Consider the following 26,291-nt stretch of genomic DNA (forward strand, 5'->3'; position numbering starts at 1 on the left):
CACCGCTACCATCTCCCTTGTGATCACGATGGCTGCTACTGCACTATGTGCACTATCACTTAACTTAGACCACTCGGACTGTAGAAACTGTAAGCAATGTGGCTATGCTAACCATCTATGCCCTTGGGATTTGGCCTGCCGTCCTGACTCAACATAAATTGGACTTACATCAAGAACAAGTAACATTGTTGTGACAGGTGTTTTGCCTGCAATATGATGATAACAGATAGTGTTCTTATGTCAAATTATGTCCTCCAATGTCAATTCCAACATCTTAGGGTCTCGGGACAAAGGTCATCTTGGGTGTGGAGCTTGTTTTAAGAGCAGAGGGGAGAGATGTGGAAGATGTCCCCTGGATCTCCACCTGCCTACCCATGTGGAGGCCATAGGCACATGGCACTGTGCCCTTAGCTAACAGACTCCAACATGGCCTGTTCACTGGGCATGCAATAGGAGCAATGGGCTGCACCCCAGTCTCTCTTTCCTGCTCTGCTAGGACTTCCTTTGTAAACAACTCTAGGAAGTCAAGTGTTATATTCATCCTGCTTTAACGAGCCTGCCCTGATACACACAATTGCCTGTGCTTTCTATGCTTCCTGACCCTTAACTTCATTGGAGGGTCCACAAGAGATAGACATCTGTTAGCCAGTCACAATGTTGTTGCACTGTGAGGACCTCCCTTCTCCCTGTCCCCTTCTCCTATATAAGCTTGTGATTTCTCTTAAATAAACTGGGTATGTTCACCACCAGTTTGTCTCTGCTGTTTCTGCTGCATAATAACACTGTTGCCTCACCCCTTGGTGGTCCTTGGGCCTGCTGGACAGACGACCCACCCAAGAGGAAGGGAAGTGGAGCAGCCAGGACACAAATTGGCGTCCAATGGATCCTGGTACATGCAAGGCAAGGACTTTAGCCATTAGGTTATTGTGTTAGGCCCAATCCAAAGAACTCTTCACAACAACATAAATTAAAACTAGAAATTAGGAATCCTTAAATCCTATTTAAGACTTCTGCCTTTTTTTTCTTTTAAAATTCAGTCAAAGGCAGAATGATAGGGAGAGATCTTCCATCTGCTAGTTCATTCTGCAAACAACACCAATAACCAAGGCTACGCTAAGCTAAGACAACACAAGCCAGGAACCATGAACCACAACCAAGTCCCCCATGTGGGTGGCAGGAATTCAATTACTTCAACCATCATTTGATGATTTCCCGACCACTTACAAGGGAACTGGACTGGAGGCAAAGTAGCTGTGATTTAAAATCAGTACTCCAATACAGGATTTAAGTGGCAGCAAAACCTGCTGTGCCCCAATATCCATTCCTAGTTCTCAGTTCTTATAACATTAATAAAGCACTAACTCTAAATATATTTCACTGCCTAGTCTACTATAAAACTATCTGTGAATTGTATTAAATAGTAACAATATAAAAAAAGGATAGTAATACCATTAAGAAACAGTCAGAAAAAAACAGAATCAAGGCCCAAAGCTTTCATTGAACTTCACCACATTTTAGCTTTACAGATAATCTGTCTCTCCTTTCAACTATTCCTTTGTCCATTATTATTTTGCTTTAGCTGTTACACAGCTCTTTACATATTTACATATCACACTTATGTTTAAAATCTAGGCTAAAGAAGACTGAGCTAAGTACACTTGAACAGGATTAATACTGAGTTCTTTACACATGTGGACTCATTATTAGAATTTCAATTAGTTCTGTCAATTGCATTATTCCTATCATAAATTTCTGATGTGAATTAAAACATTGATCCTTTATTAACTCTGTATCATTAAACAATGGCCATTTTAGCTATCTCTATCTCTCAAAATCATCAGCAGGATGACAGCAGTAGAGAATACAGGTTGACCATTTGTAATACAAGAATTCAAATGCACAAATCCTCCAAAATTTTGTCAATGTGATGCTGTAAGTAGATAAATCCATCTAACCTTGTCTCTGACAGGTCACAATGAAAATACATGTACACACGTTGTTTATTCATGGTCTCCAAGGGAATAAAAGATTATTCTAGCCTTTCAGTTGTAATATATTAATTTTTTCCATACACAAAATTAAAAACATTGCATAAATGTATCATCCATCTGTTTGTATAGGCTGCATATGAAATATAAATGGATTCCAAATTTAGAAAATTGAGTTCCATTTCCAAGATATTTCATTATGTACAAGCAAATATTCTAAAATCCGAAACACTTCTGGTCCCAAGCATTTTGGGCAAGGGATCCTCAATTTTTAATCTGGAGATGTTATGAATATAATTTTAAAAGGTTCTTTTGGCCATTAGATGAATGTTGGCCACTTGTAATTAAACATTCTTTACAATGTTTTATTGTTTTTATGTATTATATAGGTAAAAAGGTTTTATCATAGAAACTTACCTTTTACGTTTTAAACTCACAAGCTGGTTATTCTGAACCAGTGTAACAATAAACTGAACAATCTAAAAGCAAAATATAAGTAAAAATTATTCTGCGACACTTTCTCTTTACTCAATATTACAAAGTATCTTTTCAAACTAACTCATATATGTATCAACATCTTAAAAAAGTCATAAAATTTCTCACATATTAATATATTTGCATACTTCTTAGAACCAATGTCTAAAGTAACATACTAACTTCTAGGCAGTTATTTATGTTGATGATAAGCAGCAAATTTGCCTAGAAGTATAAATCTTGCAGTAGTACTTAAATTTTTTCAAGAAATTTGCATTTTACTATGCAGAAGAAAAAAGTGTTTCATAAGCAACAGTTTTCTTACATCAATAGTACACTTACATGCAAAGCAATTGTAAATTTTCTCAGGGAAAACAATAAAATTTCGCATCAGAAAAAGGTTTTGGTTGATTGTATAAAGACTATTGTTGAGAAACATTTGTCAAAATTTCCTGCTAGCAATCAAAGGAAACTGATTTAAGATTCAACATCTGCCTAAATCTAGGCGGAAACATTAACCAGATTATTGCAAGCAAATTCTAAATATTTTAGAATAACATTTATTAAAATATGGTCTATGCTCCAGCAGTGTTGACTTAGAACCTTGTTAATATCTAATCATCCCAAAGATAAAATCGTTAAATTTGAAATTCTTAAATTGGGCTCAATAACTTTGTATTTAGCCAGCCTATAAGGTAATGCTGATTTAAGGGTATGCTTTTGGATTATACTGGGAACATCCTACCTCAAAGTGTTTTAAAAAAAAATGTAAAGACCAGCAGGTAAAACTGCTCATATAAACAATGTCCTTGCTAAAAATGGTGAACAAAACACCATAAAGTAAACTGTAACAAGCAGTAAATCACTGACAGACTGTATTAAGGCCAAAAGTGGGTAAGGGCTATTTACAGACTCTGCAAACGTCTTGCTTACAAGCTTTATAAAATATAATTACATGATTAAAGTGGGATACCATCTATGAAACATACCTACTGTACGATTTTAACACTTCGTATTCCCTCCAAGGGATGCTAACTGATGCTCTGCTTTACAAACCATATAAATTTTCAATGGACAAAAATAGAAACATCTTAACTGAATACCTATACACCCAACAAGTCCTAAAACTAGCACTTCACATTCATAACTCTCAATCCAAGAAGAAACAGTAAAATGTCAAAGTTAAGAGAGTAAAAATTATTGTTCGTTATCATGATATAAGCATCACGTTTGAAAACATGTAGATTCAAATTCAGATGAGTTTTTTTAAAGAATATTTTTTTAAATTAAAATATATTATAATCGTTTATTACTAATTCCTAGAAGTATTTTAATATTTAACCAAAACAATGTCTTTTTAAAATTTAACATATTTTTCCATAAAATACACATGAAAGTACATTTATCACTTAAAATCAAAGTTTTTTACAGGGTTGTGCATTAGAGTAATTTACGTAAGTTTTAAAAATACATAATTTGGACTAAACAGAATTGGATCCTACTACATTTCAACCTTCACACACAGCACTGAAAAAGAAAAGGGGGGGCTATCTATTTTTGACTTCAGGCCAATAGCTGTAACTGCTATTCATCTCTGCTCTAAGCTTGCTCCATTAGACCCAGATCCTATCAGTCATAACCCTATTTTTAGCTCAAGGGCCTTCTGAGCAGGAACAAACTGAAGCTCCCCTACTCCCAAAAAAAACTTATTGCTTAAACCTAGTGCCTAGGTTACTCATGAGCAAAAAATAACTGCGTTTATTAATGTTTCACTAGTTATTAATAAAGAAAACTAATAAGAAAAGATTAAATGACAATACAATGCAAAAGAGAGCTTTTGTCAAATTCCTCCATTTTAGCTCAGATGATAAAATCCAGGGTCTATTTTACAACACTACACAACCTCTTTTTTACAAAGGCTAATAATGCCACATATTAATAAACAATTTTTTTCAAGCCAAAATCTATTCAACTAGTTTGGAAAATCTCCATTTATCATGGAGACTTTTTTTTTTTTTTAGCACACAGTAAGGCGGTGTGTTTCAGAGGTATTTTTCAAAGTTTGTAGAAAATGGAATTAAAAAGTTCATTTCAATTCAAAATACTTGAAATCAACACGGTTTTTTCATAACATGCATTTTCCATGAACTTTCTGAAGACCCATCTTGTAATATTTGGTGTTATCTAACTTCATCGTTTATGTCACATAAACACATAAAAAGCTAAGATTAATTATTTGCTAAGCAAAAAAGAGCCATTTTGGTCACAAACAGTATTAACTGAACAAATGCAGTTTGTGGTCACAAGAGAGGAGATTTAAGAGATTTTTACCTTTCGAATAACTTGCTGCTGTTGTGCATGCTTTGCTCTTAATTCTGATACCTCCTTCCAAAGGGACTCATTCTCACTGTATTTAAATGTATTGAAAATATGCACAAATATTCAGAAACCAGGCCTATATTCATATAGTAGGCAATACACAACATTTAAAAATGTACTTCATTATCTTTAAAAACTAAGCCAATGTTTCAACTGTTGCTAGCAAGTGACTTTAGTCATTATGAATCACTTTAGGAAGTGAAGGGAAGTGACATTTACCTAAGATTTGCTATACTTCCAGGCACTGTATTAGCATTTTAGGTATTTACTATTTACATTCTCTAAAAAATGCCCATTTTATATTTCACAGATTTTATAAATGACAACACTAAGATGCAGAGAACTGAGGGGACCTACCCAAGATACATAATGTTTATCAGACTATCTTAGCTATAGCTGGAAGCTAATTTTTTCAGCAGGAATTAAATTAATGAACCAGATGGCTTGAACAAGGAAACTGCTTACTTCTACGTGGATGTAGATGAGTCTCAAGTTTTTGTGAATTTATTGTCATTAGTAGATTTTTCTCAAGCACAGGTGCAAACTTAAAATGCTTGGATAACATGCCTGGCAGTAATAGCTTCTTTTCCGTCATTTCCTATTTTTAACGGAAACTGAATTGTTATCCTGAGAAGGCATGCACGACAACCCATCTATTCAATGCGTTAGCTTTCTACTTTTTTGTTAAGTTTCTACAAAAGCCATCTTCCTAGACCTGAGCTATTAAAAAAGCAACTGTGAATTTATATATATAGAAGCAATAAAAAGGACATTTTCTTTCATTTTTCTTGATTTACTATAATTTTTCTAACTCTAAAGTTGCTGTTACTTTCCACAAAAGTAGGTAGGAGATGGTTCTCTCTCAAATTTAAACAATGATCTGGAACTCCCTTTTGTTAAGGGTTACACCTGAGATTTAAAGAGCTGGGTCAAGGAACAAGTAATAAGCAAAAGGTAAATACAATAAACAGTATAACTGGTTAAATTCACAAAACAGGAAAGTGCAAAGCTTATTAAAAGTGGAATAACAGTCCAAGGTTATACGTTCAATGAAAACATGTGAGTAAAGAAAAATTAATGTCTTAGATTTGAAATAGGTAAAAGAATAAATCAAATAATTATTCACGAGTATTTATTTGGGTTAGGGAAAACCCAGCCACTTACTAAAAAAAGTAATATAATATACATCTATTCTATATTTAAGTTATTAGCATAATGCTACAAAGAAATGTAATACAAAAGAAAGGTGCTTTATTATACCTGAAAAGGTTTGTATATTTCCCAAATCTATGTGAAATAAGTATCAATTAGATCTACTTGCAAATCTTCTTTTCATATCCTACCTACTGCTAAAAGGCCACATGGAGAAAAATATCTTGCACAATCCTAAGTGGAGGATGGTAGGTTTGAAAAAAGGAACACTATTATTTGAAGACAGAAAGGACAGAGTATTGCCATCCACTGACTCATTTCTTAATTACCCTCAACAGCCAGGGTTGGGACAGGCAGAAGACAGGTGCTGGGAAACTCAATCTGGGTCACCCATAAGAGAATCTGAAATCCAAGTACTTAAGTCCTCACCACAGTCTCAGTCAGCACCAGCAAGAAGCTGACAGCAAAGTTGGGAGCTGGGCATCAAACCCAGACATTTTTTTAAAATATATTTTTATTTTGAATTATGTAATACAATTTTATATAAATTGAGATTCCTCCCCAAAACTCCCACCCCCCGTCAGATTTTTCCCATTTTGTTACAATAATGTAGTCCTTCACAAGGAATCATAATTCTACCAGTCTCTTATTTAAGTGTACCCCAACATTATTGGTACAGACAATGTCAGACAGTCCAGCATCCCACTGTCTACACATGTCCAACAGTTTCATTGGGAATCCATCTTTCATCTGGATGCAGGGATGCATGTTCCATTACACTCCCACATCTATACATGATAGACCCCAGAACTCCATCACTATACATTACCATAAGTGAGAAGCCATGAAACAAGGTTAACAACTGGTATGAGTTAGAACAGATACAACACACCCAGACATTCTAATAGGGGATGCAGAAATTCCAACTCCTAGGCCAAATGCCTGCCCTCATGGTGTGTGAACACCATTATGAAAGCTATATGAACTTAAAAACTTATCATTTTGGAACGGTTTTTGGCATAGCAGTTAAGACACTAATTGGGCCACTCACACCTCAGCTCTATCAAGAATTCCAATTTCCTGCTAATGACACACCCTGTCCAAGCACCTGGTAAGCATCATCCATGTGGGAGCCCAGACTGAGATCCTAGCTGCTTGGTCTGGCCCAGTCCCAGCTGTTGCATTTGCAGAGTAACAAATATACATATATACATATACAATACACAGTTTCAAATCCCAGAACACAGAACTAATTGCCATGTTAGAATATTTGGAAATAATACTTTACCTTTTTAATTCAGAAAGCCTGGACTCAATAGTTTCTTGCTTTATTTGAACCTTCTGAGCACTACTTATAATTTTTGTTAAATCCTCCTGACGAATTTTATTTTCTTCTGGTTTTGAAGATGAAACCTTTCAAAGGCAAATTTAGAAATCAGATACCAAACACCATTAATGTAACACATACCTTCCCTATTGCAGGCTTTTGTATCCTATTCAATAAATGAGATCTGGTTCCAAAAACTTCAGTTTGGAATTACAGGGAATAATGAACTTCAACAGGAGATGAAGCAAGGATTAATCAATTTACTTTTTCTCCCAATGTGGAGCTCTCAAAAGCAAGAACATCTTAGGGTCTATCTTTTTTCCTTTCTTTCCGTAATAACTGAATCCTAACCCATTTTCTTTCAGGTTCCACCTTCCTTTTATACATTTAATAAGTACTTGATTTAAGCAAAAGGTATAATCCACTGAAAAAAGTATTACTGAATACCTACTATATGCAAGTAGTAGTAGTTGTGTATTTCTTTAGTTCTTAATTTCAACAGTGAAAACAGAACTCCTTGAGTATACTCAATGTCAATATCCTAATTAACTCATGTTAACAGTAGTTTACCTTCCTTTTAATGTTCTCCAACAAATCATCCTGGCCTTGCTTGAAGTAAGGATGCTGAAATTCAACAGGACCGTCCCTTTCTTGCTTTACTATTCCAGAATCAATATGAACTACTTTGCGGAAACCATCTAAAAAGATAGAAAATTCAGATGAGAAAATAAATAGGCAAAAATTACTGGTGATTGTATAGAATACATTTTATCATCCTAATGAGAAAAATGAACTGGTGGTTGATAACAGCACTCTAATTAAACTGAGGCTCATACTCACACATATTCAGTTGTCTCACAAAGCTTGCCATGTTGTTGTGCTTGAAGTATTTGGGAAGAATTTCTTTTGCAAATCTTTGCTCATCTAAAACCAGAAAACTTTGGCCATTCTGAAATAAATAAATAAATAGCCAATTAGTAAAGTCTTCTAACATATGAAGATTTATATGAACCCTAAACCTGTCTTGGGCTGTCACTTTATGATATCCTTAGACTAGTGTTCGATTCCTCATGAAAAAAAAGGAACAAGTTATTGCCAAACTGTAATTAAGAATTTGATGTCTACCTCAACTTTTAAAAGTATGTCTCAAACTAAAAGCTGCATGAAATTATTTGGCGAAATATTAGAGGATTCTTCATTAAATCAGAAACAAGAAATAACATTGTAAAGCCAACATGATTAGTTAATTCTGTTTTAAAACTCATACAATTATGGCCTGGCATGACAGCATAGCGGCTGAATTCTCGCCTTGCATCTGCCAGGACCCCACAGGCATTGGTTTGTGTCTTGGCTGCTCCATTTCCCTCCCAGCTCTCTGCATGTGGCCCGGGAGAAGAGTAGAGGTGGCCCAAAGCCTGGGGACCCTGTGCCTGCTTGAGAGACCTGGAGAAAGGTCCTGGCTCCTAGCCTTTGATCAGCACAAACAAAACAAAAACTTCCACAATTAAATAAAAATAAATCTTTAGTGGAAGCAGTTTCTTACTATTTGAAACATAATGTATCCTTGTACAACCAGACAAAAACAAGAATTCATTAGGCTATCTGGCTACTAAATTAATATTAAAAGTCATCAGTGTTTTTCCATAAAAAAAGAACATTACCACAAAAAAAATACACTATTCAGAACAAGTTACTGGCATTAACAACAGATACACAGATAAATAGAATAAAACAACTCAAATAACTTCTGTCAAGGGTTTCTAACAAAAGCATCAAGACCATTCAATAAGGAAAAGACATTTTTTTCAATGCATTGATTTTGGGAAAAGTGAATATCAATATCCAAAAGAATGAAGTCATACTTTTACCTAATATCATTTTTTCTGCATTTTTATTTTGAATTTTGAATACAAAACTAGCTCAAAATGTGTGAAAGAAGCAAATGTAAAAGCTAAGCTTTAAAACCTTGTAAGGGACCGGCACTGTATGGTAGCAATGTCATCCCACATGGGTGGGAGTGCCTGTCCTGGTCGCTCTACTCACCCATCTGCTCCCTGATAATCTCCTGGGAAAAGCACAGAGACTGCTACCCATAGAAACCTGAAAGAATCTCCTGGCTCAGGACTGACTAGCCCTGGCTGTTAGGCCATCTAGCCAGTGAACCAGCAGATGGAATGTCTGTCTTTACGTATTTTCCTCTCTTTGTAACTCTGAGTTTCAAACAAATAAATATGTAAGTCTTACAAAATCAAATCAAATCAAAAGAAAAGCTTCATGACATTGGCTTTGGCAGTGCTTTCTTAGATATCACACCAAAATATAGGCATCCAAAGCAAAAATTGTAAAATCTAACTAAATCAAATTTTAAAACGTTTATTCAAAGAACATTATCAATACAATGGAAAGGAAATCCACTGGATGGTACAAAAGGCTTGCAGATCATGCACTTAATATTCAGAGTAGGTATGTTCACAGAAGTTCCACAATTTCAGAGAAACAATGTGACTAAAAAAAATGAGCAACAGACAAAGGCACATTTCTCCAACAAAAATATACAAAATGCAATAAGCACATGAAAAGACGCTCAAAATTAGTAATCATTAGGAAATGAAAAACTAAAACCACAATGAACTATTACTTTACACACATTAGGATGGCTAGTATCAAAAGCAAGGAAACTAATAGAGAAACTTAACTGTCGTGCACTGTTTGCAGATGTAAAATAGTTAGGACTGCTGTGAAAAATAGTATGGTGGCTCTTCCTGTGATTCAGAAATTTCAGTTTCAGACAATTTGCATAATCAAAAAAATGGACACAGGGATTTGGACAAATATTTATAGACCATGTTTATAGCACCAGAATTCACAGTAGCCAAGAGATAAAAGTCTGAGTGATAAACAAAATAAATATTTTAAATGTTACTCAGCCTTACAAACTATAATACAGATGAACCTTGAAAACATTATGGCAGGTGAAATAAGAACTGTCTCAGATGGAAAAGTACTGAATGATTCCACATATTAGCCAGTTCACGGAGACACAGAGGAGAACAGTTGTTCTCCTGGAGGAAGGGGTAAGTTGTAAGTTATAGCTTGGGCCTGGTGTGATAGCCTACTACTAATCTACACCTTGCATGTATCAAGATCCCATATGGATGCTGGTTCCTGTCCCAGCTGCTCCACTTCCTTCCTGCTCCCTGTTTATGGCCTGGGAAGGCAGTCGAGAACAGCCCAAAGCTTTGCGTCCCTGCACTCGCGTGGGAGACCGAAAGAGGCTCCTGGCTTCCAGCTTCAGAGATCAGCTCAGCCTCGGCCGTTGCTGCCACTTGGGGAGCGAATCAGCGGACAGAAAGTCTTCCTCTCTCTCTCCTCTTCTCTCTGTATATCTGACTTTCCAATAAAGACAAAAAAAAAAAAAAAACTTTAAAAAAAAGAATGTACTTAATGCCAATAAACTGGACACCTATAAATGGGTACAACAGTTAATTTTACATTAACTATATTTTGCCACAACTGTTAAAAAGTTTGAAATTAAAATGGAATGAGAGTCTAATAACATAAAAATGCCAAGTATGCAAAAATAACATTTAAAAAACAAGGAGATACTTAAAAATCTTGGAGAAATTACATATTATAAAAATATGCGTTGGTTTCTAATTTTCTTCACTAAAATAAACATTTAAGTCCATTTCCAATAATTTTCTGAAGTACTAACTGAGGACATTTAAGAAAATATTAAGAATACAGAATATAAAGAATATAAACAGTGTTGTACAGCTTTCGGCTCTTAAAAAAAGACTTCAAAGTAAAATGAAGAGATGCTAAGAAAACTAAATATTAGATACTTAAGCTTATGAACATATGTGAAAGGTATTAACAGAATAAGCAAGAAAATGCTAAAACCAATGGGAAGGAATGTTAACTTACTCTAGGCTGACCAATTAGTGTTTAAAAAAAGTTTGCATTAGGGCCAACCCTGTTGACACAACATTCCCTTAGATATCAGTTTTACTCCTGGCTGCTTACTGATCCAGCTCACAAAGCACCTTGGAAAGCAGTAGAAAACTAGAGAACTTGTGCCCCTGCCACCCGTGTAGGAGATCCACATGGAGTTCTGTGCTTCTGACCTTGGTCTGGCCTACCATTCAACATTGCAACAATTATGGCAGTGATTCAGAGGATGGAAGCGCTCTCTCTCTCTCTTTTTCTCTGTCTCCCATTCTCTGTAACTCTGCAGTTCAAGTAAATGAAAATAATTTTTTTAAGTATGATATTAAGCAAGAGGTAATTAAATAAATAAATGGACAGAATAGAGGACAAAAGCAGCAGCAAATCTTCTATCTGAAGATTTAATAGGTAACATAAGGAAATAAGGCTGGCATGCAAAAGAGGGCATGAAATCAGGAGGGAAAAGGATTATTTAATAAACTTTGCATTGGAAAGGCAAAAATAGAAGTTCAATGTTACCTAACCTTTAGAACCAAGCTACTGGGAAAAAATCACATATTAAATTTCTAACATATACAGATAAAACAACAAATTTACTCATGTAGACCTGCAGTTTCCTGCCCTAACTCTATTGCTCTCTGTTTCTGTAATAACAATAACATAATTATGTTTGGTAAAAGATCCAATGTGAAGTGTAGAAGCAGATGGTCTCATCCATAACTGAAGAAGTATTCAGTAAAACAAATAATTTTCCTTACCAGAATGATAAACTTTGAAATGTCCAAAAGTATCTGTGTCAGCAATTAGATAATTATCAAAACTAAAAATACAAACATTTTCTTTTTCCCTCTACCTTATTTCCCTCCCAGTCTTCCTATTCCTACTGGTGAAATTTACCAAGCAGCTCTTTTAAATTCCTCTTCTGCAATTTAGGACAATCCATTCACCCACAAGAAAAACTTGTTTTAGTTTTTATGAGCTACTGACACTACTAAAACAGTCATCTGACAAATTCATTTCTCCTGTCAGTTCTGGTCTTTCGCTTGCTATCTGTACAAACTCAGTTGGTACTATCTCCTCCTTTCTTGAACAACTTTCTCTGAGGCTTTAGGAACTACTTTCCTCTCATAATTCCTTCAAGGTTTCTCTACTTCTTAAATAAAAGGGCAGGCTTTATTCCTTTCTTTATTTTTTTGACTGTTATCCTTGATGATGACTGTATATTATTTTGTTGAAGCTCTAAGGATTGAAAACAGCAGCCTCTGGACTATAGAAGACCGGAAATTCAAAAAAAATTTATTTGTTTTTATTTAAAGGGTGTATTTACAAGGGAGAGGCAGAGAGAGATCTTTCATCTGCTGATTCATTTTCCAAATGGCTGCAACAACCAGAGTAGGGAAGGTGCAAAACAGGGAGCCTGGGGTTTCTTCCCAGTCTTTCACAGTCACAGGACCCCAAGGATTTGGGATATCTTTTGCAGCTCTCCCAGCCATTTTATCAGGGAGCTAGAACCAAAGTGGAATAGCTGGGACTCAACTGGTGCTTAAGGGGATGCCAGCATCACTGTGAATGCTTAACCTACTACATCACGGCACTGGTCCCAAATAGCAAGCTAATTTTTAAACTGAAAGTTTGTGTGGCCTGTGAATGATGTTATAAATATTCAAATGGTTCTTAAGAGAAAAAAACATTTCACACTCGCTTGGACAATCTCACCGACTCCAGAGTTATTGGTTTTATTTATATCCGCACATCTATACTTGTCTCTTTCTCAAATTTCAAGTTGAATCTACAATTCTTTACAGTTTTACACATTTTTAAATTCAGTATTTCTCAGTGATTCATCTACTTCAAAGCTATTTTCTATTCTTTTTCCTTCCAACTCGCTGTTTGATATCAAATTAAAATTAGACAAAATCTCTTAATTCTAACAAAACAGAACTTAACAAGAAAATATTCCAAATATTTCCCTTTTAAATTAAGAACAGGGCCAAAATCAAATGACCAATGCGTCTATTCAACACTCTGAAGCTGTGGTCTCCGCAAAAGAAAGCAAACTGAAGGCCTCACGTTCTGAAAGCAAAAAAAGTTACCCACAGATGTCAGGGATATAACTAATTAATATTAGCTAATATTAGGGATAATAATATTAGGGATAATAATTAGTTAATATTAGGGATATTAGTATATTAATTAGTAAAACGATTAGCACATTGATTTGTTATCAATATGAACATATTGTAGTTCTAATTATCTACAGTAGCTAGAAATGTGCTTCAGAACAAAACATGCAACTTATAACTTCTGTAGGGTATTTTAAAAAACCCAGATATGCAAAACCTAATTTCAAAATATTACAAAAGCATACAAAATGAATCCGATAGACTTGTTAAAAATGGAACATGATTTTAAGACATACATATGGAAACATAAAAGCTAACAAAAGTCAAGGTATTCCTCAAGAACAAGATACCCTACCAAAGGATTGTATAAAGCTAGAGCAACTGAGACAGTACAATACCGGCATAATGATAGATTGTTCAATGGAACAAAAGAAAAGAATCTAGGAGATAAAAAATCACAGGATCTCTAATGAACTAGGTATATGTCCCCGAAGTTTTATGAGGAACTCCTAACCTGCCATGTGATGGTTTTTAGAGGGTGAGTCTTTAGGAGATGATTAGGTTTACATAAAACCATGAAGTGGTTAAAGCTCCAATAGGATTAGCATCCTCACAGGAAGAGACAAAGAATACTCACTTGCTTGCCCATCTTTCCTTCCTTCCCCTTTCTCTCTTTCCTTCTATATGCAGACATGGACAAAGTACTTGTCCACAAACAAGGAAAACAACCTTCACCAAGGAACTGGACTGACCAGTACTATGGTCTTAGACTTCACTCTCCAGCACTGTACAAAAAAAGTCCTGTTGTTTGAGGCACTCCTTTTATAGAATTCTCTTACGGTAGCTCAAACAATTAAGACAGTGTCCAGGGATTGGTACTAAAGTGCAGGGGGTTGGACCACTATCTGCAATGTCACCATCATGTATGCGTGCTGTTTTGAGTCTTGGCTGTTCCACTTCCAAACTAGTTTCCTGCTGCATAATCTTGAGGCCTCAGCAAAGGCCTGGCTCCACTCTTCCTTCCCCAGCTCCTAAGTTTCCTGTTGTGTGCCGAGGAAGGGCAGTAGAGGATGGCCTAAGTGCCTAGATTCCTGCACACACAGGAGACAGATGGAATTCCAGGCTCCTGGCTATGGCTTGGTCCTTATTGTGGCCATTGCAACCATTTTGGGATTGAACTAGTGAGTGGAGCATTTCTCAATATATGGTATGGAACTGTGACTTAATAGAGAAGTGCCAATATAGACTACTGAAAAAAGGAGAAACGTGTTCCATAAATATTCCATAAAGATTCTTGTCACCTAAATATACAGAAAATAGTGAAACCAGATCTCTCAAACCAAACATAAAAAATAATTTCAGATAGATTCAACACTTAGACATGAAATGCAAGCCTTGAACCAGCTCTATAATGGCCTGGAAAAAAGCAGTGGATGATGGCCCAAACTGCTTGGGCCCCAGTCACCCACATTGGAGACCGGGGTGGAAGAAGCACCTTGCTCCTGGTTTTGTCCTGGTCCTGGCAAGGTTGTTGCTGCCATTTGTGGAGTGAATCAGTAATTAAGAGCTTTGTTTCTCTCTCTTTATTTCTCTCCCCCTCCCTCTGTAACTCTTTCAAATAAAAACCTCAGAAAATTCACTGAGATAACACTTTACCTCCACTGGGTTGGTAAAAATTACTAGCAATAATATCCAACTAACAGATAAACAATGAAATAAGAATAAGCTAGTTTGATTGCTTTGGTTTGCACTCCCTTGAGGCTAAACACTTTATACTCTAATTTCCAGCAATTCATAATAGAAGTTACCCCATACAAAAATATTCATAATATATGACACAGTTATTTCATTACAAGAAAAGTTTATTGGAAAAGTAGAGTTACAGAGATCTTCAACCTGCTAGTTCATTCTTAAGCGGCTGCATGTCCCTCCACAATTTCAAACACTCCACAACTTTATCATTTACAAGCTCTGAATGCAACCCTCAAAATCAAAGTCCTAGACCCAACAATCTACTTAGCACTTCCACTTGGAAATCTTAAGGTATGGAAGTCACTCCAGTTGTTTAGAAATATTCAGATACATTATTTTAAAAGATTCATTTATCTTTATTGGAAAGGCAGATTTAGAGAGACAAGCAGAAACGGAGAGATCTTTCACTCACTGGTTCACTCCCCAAATGGTCACAACGGCCAGAGCTGTGCTTATCTGAGGCCAGGAGCTTCTTCCAAGTCTCCCACACAGGTGCAGGTTCCCAAGGTTTTGGGCCGCCCTCCACTGCTTTCCCAGCCCATAGGAAAAGAGCTGTATGGGAAGGGAGCAGCTGGGACATGAACTGGCACCCAAAGGGGATGCAGGCACTTGCAGTTAAAGGATTAGCCAACTGAGCTACTGTGCTAGTCCCAATATTCAGAAACGTTCTAAACACTGCATTCCTTACCCCTTTTGAAATTAGATGTGGCTATATGACTAACCATGGTCAACCCAATGTAAGCAAAATGGATCATTTTCAAATATAAGTTGAGTACACCTTATCTGAATACTTAACCAGATGAGATATTCAGAAATAATTTCAGATTTTGGAATATTTGTATTGATTTTACTAGCTGAGTATCACTAATCCCAAAACCTGAATCCAAAATGCTCTAACATCCACAACTTTTTAGTGCCTTCTCTGTTAAAGAAAATTTAAGTTTTGAGTATTTCAGACTTTTGGATTAGTGATGCTCAACTAGTAGCAATAATGATCCCTTTTGGATTACGAAATTAATTTAAAGTTTAATTTTAATGTATCTGGTTAAAAGAATCCCAAAGCTGCACTTCTCCTAATTTTCCACATCCAAGCAAAAGAATTCATCCTATTGATCTTGCCAAATGTATGAGTCATTCTCTGTCCTTCCTACAATTACAGCCAATTGTGAACAAATTCTAAAACTTCACCTTAAAAATTAGTAGCGAGTCTAACGACTGCTCATACATAATTTCTACTGCTACTACCCTATCACAGTCACCATTTTTTTTAGTATCAACTTGGAAATCTTCATTAATCTTCTAATAGGTTCTTTCATTTCCAGTTTTTTTTACCATAGCTCTTGGGCTGACTATCATCCTTGACCTCACTCTTTCATTCGCTAAAGATACTCCAGCCATATGGGAATTCTTATATCCTTCAATATTAACTTATTTGAAAGGTAGTCAGACAGTGAGGAGGAGTGAAGAAGACGGGGTAGAGGGATAAGGGAAAAACTAAACTGTTTTGCATCTATAGGTTCATCTGACAAATCCTCCAATATCCAGGGCCAGACCGGAGCCAAGAATTCCGCTCAATTTTCCTGCAATGGGTGTCAGGAATCAAGCACTTGGGCCAGAATCTTCTTTGCCACAGGCACATTACTAGAAAGCTAGATTAGAAGCAGAGGGGCTGGAACTCAAAACCTGCACTTAGATACAAGATATGGGCATTCCAAGAAGCAGTTTAACCCATAATGCCACAACTGCTATTGGCCCATCCTTTCAAATTACTCAGTCTGCTCAAATGTCCCCTTCTCAGGGAGAAGTTCCTCCTCATCCTACCTAAATTCCATCTGCAAGAAGTTGAAGTAACTGCTCCAAATTCATTGTTCTGCAAACATGCAGCAGGACCCCTTAAACATCTTGCTTTCTGTCAAGTTAATCTTCAGCAACAGGAATACTAGAGAGAGAAATCACAAGAGAAAGTTGTTCTTGATTCCAATGTGCACTTGGCAGGCTTCTACAGGTTCTGCAGCGACTAGCTCTTATAATGCATGGCAGTGAGGAGCACTCAATGACTATTAGCTTTCCTTGGTTCAAACCTCCCTTGGAGGTTTGCAAGACATTTCTCCATGAATGATCTTTCAGGGTACTCAAAAGCAGAAATGGACAAACATTTTCCTAAAGACCAGAGAAGAAATATTTTAGGCTTGTAGATCATAAATCTCATAACTCCAATTTTTGGAAAAAGCAAAAAAGTGCATGCAATATCTAGACAGACTGAGCATGGCAGTGCTCCAATTAAACTTTATTTATAAACAACTGGTCCATGGGCTGCAGTTTTTCAACTCCTGCCCTAGGAGGAATATATCCCAGCATTTTTTTTTAAGATTTCATTGGAAAGGCAGATGTACAGAGGAGCAGAAACAGAGAAAAGATCTTCCATACGCTGGTTAATTCCCCAAGTGGCTGTAACGTCCAGAGCTGATTTGATCTCAAGCCAGGAGCCAGGAGCCAGGAACTTCTTCGGGAGGTGGGGGGGGTCTCACGGATATGCCAGTAAATTTCAAAGAAACAATTTCCAATAGGTTTCAACAGTGAAGTACCACTGACAGCCCTACCCATTCATTGAGATGTGACAATACTCTGTCCAACAAAGGTCAAGAGCTTAGTACTGACTTTAAGAGTTCTCACCTGAATCAGCCCTGGTAGTGGCTGATTCTGAAAACTAAACCTACATTCCTCACTTTCTTTATTTCAATTTCCCTGAAACAGAAGGCTTATTAAAATTTTCCTGTTGGAAATATGTGGTTGGAGTTGGCCCTGAGGCTCAGTATGTTAGGTCTTACACGCTAGCATCCCAGTGAGTGTCAGTTTTGAGTACTGGTTGCTATGATCCAGCTCCTTGCTAATGTGTCTCACAAAGCCGAAGATGGTCCAAGTGACTGGGTTCCTGCCATCCACACAGGAACCCCGGAAGGAGTCCCAGGCTTCTGGCTTACACCTGGCTGAGCTCCAGCTGTCGTGGACATTAGGGGAGTAAACTATCACATGGAAAGTTGATCCTCAAGTCTCTCTCACTTAACTCTGCCTTTCAAATAAATAAATCCTTATTATTTTTAATTTCTATAAAAGGGGTTTCACCTTTTTCACAATACATAAAGCATAAGCACTCCACATTCTCCTTTCCTCATCCCTATCTCCCACCTTAGTATTTTTTTCCCAAATTATTACAACAGCATATTCATTTACCTCACAGTAACAAGCTTAACTTCCCAGTAACAAGTAAATAAATCTTCTGTCTTCTGTTTGGTCCCTAACCTATATAATTTGTTTATCGTGTCTTATTCTCTTTATGGTATTTGTCACTAACTTCATATTTTCTTACTTTTCAGTTTATATTCTAGTATCCGCTACTAGAGTTTAAGTTCAATGAAAGCAGGTACTTTGGGTCACTACAGTATGAACTCCTAGCATGCAGATTTCACAAGAATTACACAGGAACTGCAAGAATCTGTGAGTTGTCTACTACATTAATTTTTGACTAAAGGACAAAATTACACTTCGAGAATTTCAACTCTTGGATTATATCAAATGGAGAAATGAATACCTCCTGACTTCTTATCCTCTCACACACTCTTCACCCATTTATCATTTTGTCTCTGCTTATATTTATTTCAGTACTTCTTTCTATATACAAAATTATTAAAAACAAAACAAAAAGACCTCTGAGTGAAAAAAGTCCACCTACCACCTAAAACTCCAAGGCATAAGCAACACAATACAAAACTTCCTTTCTTCTGAGCATTTAACAAAAGTCAGAAAGCCACTACTAAGTGGGGCAGGAGACAGGTATCTACCTTCTCTTTAAACCCCATCCACAAATATTGGCAAGTTCGCAGAGCAGTAACAGCTGTTACTGCCCAAATTCATCTGGTGACACTCTTGATTGAGAATACTCAAAAAATTTTAATAATAACCTAATTCTTCAGTCCCATATTTAAAATTCTCTCAGAACAAAAATTTGTGAATTTAAAAATCAATCTGTAAGTTCACCAACCATTCCTTCCTAGGCTCCAAGTCATTCTCTGTCTTATGTACACATAAACACAGTAATTAAACTTTTCAACCTTTTGGCATATCCATCTACACTGAAATTTAACCCTATTTGAACATATCTATGGCCTTTCTTGTTTTCATTTTGGGATATGGCGATCTCCATATCCCAGTGGTTTCTGTGATATTCAAAACAACACTACTACACTAGTAAATCTAGGAGACTACCCCTCACATTTATCCGAAAGAGCCAGAAAAAAACAAAAACTTCTGCTTTTGCTACTGTTTCTTTTTCTGGATTCATTTCTGCTGACCTGGGAGTGAAAACAAGGCAGAAAAAGCCTTACAACACAAAAAAGTAGAGTTTGAGGTGTTTAATGGAAATCACTTGGTCTTAAATAATGCAGAACAGACAAGGCCAAGAACACTAACAAAGCCATGAGATTTCTGTTCTTTCCCTCTTTTATAGTAAGTCTTTTTCAAATACACTAAATACCAAATTTCATTAGCAACAAATGCTGCTCTTTACCATCTATGGCAATAACTTGCATTTAATGTCCACAACCTCTTGTCTTTGAGTATCAAGTTTCCCCAGTTGTTTCTAAGCTACACATATGTCATTTCTTTAGATCCATGTCACATTTAAAACTGCATTAAGTTATTGGATTGTCAATACCATTTCTGTCCTTGACTCTGGCAATGTACTACTGCCTACTACAGCTAAGAATAACTATATAAATTGTTGAAGTTACAGTTAAGTTTTTAAAATGGAGGGAAAGGGAGCAGATTTTTATTTTGTTCTGGGGAATATGGGGAAATTTAAAATGTACATGCACCACGCTTTTTTTTTGTTAAACATCTTTAGAATAATTTTGATCACTCAGCATATCTGTTTAATTATAAGAACTAAGATATTATTTCAGTTTTCAATTTTGCATATGACAAGGTTTAAGGAAAACTAAAGTTATATAATGTTTTAGGGACATTAAACCAAGCCCTCCAAAATGCATCTGGTAAGAGTCTTCTTCTCCTTGTACTGAGGTTAGAGAACTAAATTATTTTCCACCAGTTTAAGAAAAAAAAAAGCATAAAAAATGGTTCACAAAACATCTGCTTCTTTTAAAAGGCCTCAATATGATTTTCACTCAAATAATACAATGCTAAATTACCTCAAAAGAAGTTCACCACAATAAGTTTGAAGAAAACCAGAAACTACCATAAATAGCAACTAGAACATTAAGTAACATTTTTTCCCCATCTAATAACATCATGTCTTAAATGAAGTTTTACCTTTTAGTGTTAACATTGCCTTCAGAAAAATCTGTGGAAGAACAGAATTAAGACAGTAGACTTAGTCTTGGCCCCAGTCAACATTTATCCAGGATTGTCCCATGCCTTGAGGGGGGCATATCCTGTTATGAAACTAGCTATGGTATCAAGCTGTGTTAACTTCAGTGATCATATGTGAAGCTGACTTGGGAGCTGGATGATCTATGCCAGAGTCCCATCTCCAGTCTTGGTGAGCCGTGGAATTAAGGACAAATAGCCTACCCTGTTTAAATCCCAAAACCTCATTTATACGAGGATGAGATTAAAACAAGATGACTTCTAATATTCTTTTTCAAACACAATCTTTATCATTCCTATTACTCGCATTGCATTTCCATTTCACTGACTGGTCACACATTTATTACATTTCTGCTTCTCTGTTACTGGCAGCAACACTGATCTCATTGAGTTTTATTGTCCCATTGGTGTCCTACAAAACAGGTAGTTAAAACAAACTTTGACTTAATAGAACAAAAATATGAATAACTTGCTTAGTTTAGAATTCATAAAATGATGCAGATTGATATGAAATGCTCATAACTGATACTTCCCAGAAAACAGCAATATTAGTAAAATATTTTGGCTATTGAGAATTAACGCTTTCATTGCCACTAAAACCAATCATCAATATAATTAAAGAGTACTACAAGGAAATAAAAAGAATAAAGTCAGCAGGAGTGGGAAAGAGAATCTCAATCTCTAACATGAATACCTGAGTTTGTGCTGATCCATCCTTGTCAACTTTTAATCCTTCTGAAAGATGAAAAGCATGAGACATCTGTTTATTTTAAGGACAGGCCAGTGGCTGGCTTCCTATTTTTCACCTTTCTCTGAACAACTGTACATTACACATCAAGTCCTTAATATGCACATACATAGGCGGTGAGGTTATTCATGTTTGAGTAAAAATACGGCTGACAATGCTGATGAAAAGAAACTAAACCTTGAAATTTAAAAAACAAAAATGAACAAGTGACACGATTCAGAATTAAGTCATTAAAACTTCCTGTACTCAATATGGTGCTCCTGTTAAGATAAATAAAATTGTAAGTTTCTTGTAACAGGAAAAGCACAGAAATCAAAGGGAGGTGTAGAGGGGAGATAACATTCACTCAACACTTAACAGGTGCCAGACATTACAGAAGAAGTCTTTTTCTTCAAGAAATCTATAGATGAAATTATCCCCACCTCCCTGCCAAACAGGGGTTCCTCCTCAAAGAGAAACCCAATCCTCTCCAAGAAAATTATTCTGACAGTTTAGAAGTATAATGCAGTATTATTATAATCACTCTCTTCTCCTGTATTTAGAAGAGGGGTCCTGGGTCACCTCGGCGACCCATCGACCTCATGAGGGTGAAACTTCGGCAGGACCGGGGGCTCCACTAAGGTCACCCTTGTTCAGAAGCCGCGCCGAGATCAAACCAACAACCAGTTACGGGCATCCATGTACCCATCTGCTGGCGACGAGTGAAATTCAGTGATTCCTTTTAGCCCCCACACTCCCGAACACCTGTCTATCAGCACTTATCATACCACAGCCATAAAAACCTTTTTTTTTTCCAAGTGGCTCATAATCGCCAATAACTATTCTGTCATTTTCTATGTAATATTTTTAAAACCGACGGATAAGCTGCGATACAGTTCCCTGCCTGGCCTCCTCCGAAGGGACCCCAGCTAGAAAGCTGTGTGTGTGTGTGTGTGTGCAGATCGGGCGCGCGCGTTTCGTGTGTGTGTGTGTGTGTGTGTGTGCGAGCCCGTGTGCAGAATCGCGTCTCCAGGGTAAAGATCTCCTCAGATCAACCTCGGCGTGGAGGATCCCGGCGCGGGGCCCCCGCTGCCCCCCTGGCCAGCACGAGTGTGCGGTGACGCGGCCCCCGCGCCCCCCGCTCGCCGGCTGCCCGAGCCCCGCCGGTTCCGAACGCCGACCGGGCCGGACCGTTACGGGGCGGCCGGCCCCGCGGCGCCCCTCCCCCACCGCGGCCTGAGGCCAGCGGCGCCGGCCGCTCCCCGCGCGCCAACAATACAGCGGGAGGGGGTCCCCGCGCGCGGCCGAGCGCCAGGCCCCGCGCCCCGCGCCCCGCCGCCCCCGCGCGCCCCGCCGCAGGCCGCGAGCGACCGAGAGGAGGCGGCTCGTCCGCCGGCTGTCCGGAGGCCGACCCGTACCTGGCTCCAGGTGATGAACTCGTTCGTGTGGGTTTCCTCCACGAGCGTCCACAGCTTGCTGAGGAAAGCCGGCACGTTCGAACTCTGCTTCATTGTTAACCAGGCGCAGGGACTCCAAATTCTACACCCGAACGCAGCAGCGGCGGCAGCGGAGGCAGCGGCGGCGACGGTGGCGGAGGCGGCGGAGGCGGCGGCGGCGGCAGCTGCTTCTCCGAGAACGCCCACAACGCAGGCGCAGCAGCTTCCGGGCCCCGCCCCCCTGGCCTCGCCAGGCGCGCGGCGAAGCCGGGAAGCCCAGCGGCCGCCAGTGACGGACAGGGCTCCGGGCGCTCCTCCAGCCGCACCGGCAGCGCCCGGCCAATCCTAGGCGCCGAGCGCACCACGCTGAACACTGATTGGATGCTGGCTCTTGGAAGGGTGGGCGCAAAAGGGGGCGCTGCCTTCTCATTTGCTTTTTATAAAGGGAGCCTTGACGGTCGCCGAGTTTCAGTTCAGGAGGCGGTGTTTGGTTGCTTCACGTGGAAACAGCTTTGGTTTGGGAGGATACCGCCGGCAGCCTGCGAATATCTTCCGAGGCGTTTGAGTCATAAGTTTGGCAGCCGAAGTATGATTTACGCCCGTGTAGAGGAAGGTATAATTCATCAAGCCGGGAAGGGTGAGAGCAGTCCGCAGGCACGATATGGTAGGCCTTCAAGCGAAACTTCAAAATAATGAACGTTGCCCTTAAGCGTTCAGTAGAAAAAACACGGTGTTTTTTAAGTGCGTTCATCAAAAAGAATTAATGAGCCTATATTATTTTAAGGCAGGAGCTGTTAGAAGTAGATTGTTGTTATTAATTCACCCACTAAGTGCCTTCTCAGTTGATACCATTTTTGTCAATTGAATAGTTGTCCTTTTTAAAATAATTTACTTGAGAGACAAAAAGAGAACCCCCAACCACTTGATAACCAAGGCCCGTGTAGGGCAGCGGGAGCTGGGAACTCAGTCAGGTTTGGGTTGTTGACAGGCACCCCTCAGGGAAGCAGCTGACTTCGCTGCCTCCCGGGGGCAGCATCAGCAAGAGGCTGAAGTACTGAGCCTTTGAAGTCCAGAGCCTTAGCTGGGTTGAGAACGTAGGAACTCAAATAGTGCCTTTTAACTTCTAGGCTTGAATGCATTTGTGCAAATGGATCCTGTTTGCCTAAAATAGGTTGAAATGGTGGGAGTATATAATAAGGAGTGAGTAGAACTTGGGGAAAATTTAGAAAAGGAAGGGCTGTCCTCAATTTGAACACCTATAGAATGACATAAAGGATCTTCAGCTGGCTAAAGCCACACACCAGTTCTCATAGTCTGCTGTTCTCAAACAGCTCAACCTTTATGCCTCTTGATGGCTTTACTCCACTTACTGGTCATGTTCCTTCACATTGAACATTTCCACATGCTGTTGTGGCTTTGAGGACCGCCCTCCCTTTTCTAAACTTTCCCCAAATTTTTAAACCCCGAGATCAAGAACAATCCGTACAGAAGTTATGCATCTTTTGTGAAACCTTCATTAGGAACCTTTAGAATGGCACTTATGTCTTATTTAAATTATTTATCACTTTTTAAAAAATATTGTGAAACTTCCTTGACACAATTACTATATCATATTTACATTCAGTTATCTGTAAGAGTTATCATAGTGCTTGGTATACATTCAGCTATCAATATTTGTTGAATTAGTGCATTATTTTGTGAATGGGTAAGCAATAACGATGCCTTTAATCTACTGTGATTCCTAATCTGAAAGAGTTCTTCCATTCTCCTAGTTTATGGAAGTACAGTTTTATAATATCATCACACGCGTTTTGTTCATTACTTCTCAGCAGCCCGCCCTTAGCCAGCTGATTATGTTTGCATCCCTCCACACCATCTTTAGGACTAAATACAGGGCTAACAGTAAATTTCTGTTAAATGAGTAATTTCCATTTTTAAAGCCTTGAATAAAAAACACACCCTACTTAATAATATGGAAACATTACAACTTATTTCTCAATAATCTATCTGTTTACAAGAAAAGGAAATCACCAGAAGGAAAGCTTGAGAATAAATGATTTCAGGCTTTTGATTAAGGAGCTTTTAATATTGAGAAAATGCCAGAAACTCAGAAATGTCAGATGCTAACGGAATGTTATAGAAGTTCAGCTTTGAAGTCATCCATGTCTTTCAAATAAGTAACAGTAGTAAAATTCTAGTAGACCTCTTGGTAGACTTTTAAATGAAGTGGAGAGTAAGAAGACTGTGAAAGTTAATTTTTGAAATGTTTTCAAGACAATCCAAGAAGAACCTTCCTTTTCCTGGGATTTAAATTTACATGCCAAAGACACTGGCCAGAGGTGCTTCATGTATGGAAATATGTTAGCATCACATGTAGTATATTTAACATGAAATACCATTACATTTAACTTGGACCCTGTGCCAGACTTGCTAGAATCCAACAAAGTCACTTAACTAGGGTGCTGCCATTTCTTAGTACTGCAAGTCATGTGCCTCAGATACTCCATCAGCGCCAGACCTAATAGCATGGTTGGTCAGCTCCAGCCTCTTTTGCGTTGATATAGGACACAAAGTGAAGCCATATAAAATAGCAGAGTTTTCCACAGTACCTAATGGAATGGAGTAATGTAAAAATTTTAACGGTATTTTTAGCCTTTCTGGAGGAGGAGTATAGACATTACAACAGCTGGCTGATGAATAAGAGTGTGCTTTCCACAACTCAAAGTCCCGATGAATGTCATGATACATGTAGAGGGATATAGATTAAAAAAGAAAACTCAAGGCTAGAAAAGAGCTAGAAGCTTTGGAAAAATGTGGTGGATCAGGAAAATGGCCTAGAGTACCTTCCTTTATTTTCATGAGACTAAAATTATGTAAGGCTTCCTGCTTCCATCTCCCCAAGAATGGTTTCGCTACCACATGGAGATACTCATCAAGATACAAGGTGTTTCAAGTTCATCTTTTGAGCTAACCGTGTTTAAATGATAATTTTATTCAAATAATTTGATGATAATATTCTTGAGCCCCTCTTAACGATTAAATGGGCAAACTTACATGGCTCGAATACAGAATTCTAATCATACCTTGGATATTAGTCTAGAGAAGGTGACTTTGCTGAGATAGAGACTGCCAATGATGTATGTCAAGTGCATAGGGATTGGTAGCAAGAGCTGCACCATCTTCAGCTTCTTTCTGTATTCTGGGAACTGTGAGGTGCATCCAGGTGCTGTGTATACACGGAAATGAAGGCTTCGCTACTTTGTATGTTCACAGTGTGGTGTGTAGTACAGTAAAGGTCAAGTAGAAAATCTAGCTGCCACTTCCTTGAAACATACCTATTTCTAGGATAGAACATAATAACCTTTCAGCTTTCAGATTAAAGTTGACATTAAATGAATCTAGGAATTACTAAGGCACATTGAAGAATTCCTTATTAGTAGAACTGTTGATTTGTAAAAGCATTTAGTGATTGTTATAGTAGCTGTAGTTTATTCATTTTTAGTCTTTATTTTTCATGTTACAGATCCATAGACTCAGGGATTTCCTTCTCACCCTCCCCATCTTCCATCAGCCCCCCATGTTTTTACCTATATTATAACAATA

The 26,291-nt window shown here is 37.9% G+C and overlaps 1 protein-coding gene across 3 annotated transcripts in view; it reads right to left on the minus strand.

Moving 5' to 3' along the window:
- The window catches only part of HSF2 (heat shock transcription factor 2), a 39,861-nt gene extending 16,531 nt beyond the window's left edge, over window positions 1-23,330 (minus strand). Inside the window, exons 1-6 of one of the 3 annotated variants that reach the window (XM_058679754.1) lie at window positions 22,671-23,330; window positions 8,161-8,269; window positions 7,891-8,018; window positions 7,282-7,406; window positions 4,794-4,869; window positions 2,406-2,467 (exon numbers count right to left, since the gene is read on the minus strand). In XM_058679754.1, coding sequence (XP_058535737.1) covers window positions 2,406-2,467; window positions 4,794-4,869; window positions 7,282-7,406; window positions 7,891-8,018; window positions 8,161-8,269; window positions 22,671-22,763 — 593 coding nt within the window. In that variant the 5' untranslated portion in view covers window positions 22,764-23,330. Of the gene's footprint in view, window positions 1-2,405; window positions 2,468-4,793; window positions 4,870-7,281; window positions 7,407-7,890; window positions 8,019-8,160; window positions 8,270-20,468; window positions 21,065-22,670 lie in introns of those variants that run through there. The other 2 variants (XM_058679701.1, XM_058679815.1) reach the window with 2 other exon arrangements.
- Between the last annotated feature and the right edge of the window lie 2,961 nt (window positions 23,331-26,291).

The sequence above is a fragment of the Ochotona princeps genome, chromosome 1, assembly GCF_030435755.1.
Source record: "Ochotona princeps isolate mOchPri1 chromosome 1, mOchPri1.hap1, whole genome shotgun sequence".
In the NCBI taxonomy this organism is placed as follows: domain Eukaryota; kingdom Metazoa; phylum Chordata; class Mammalia; order Lagomorpha; family Ochotonidae; genus Ochotona; species Ochotona princeps.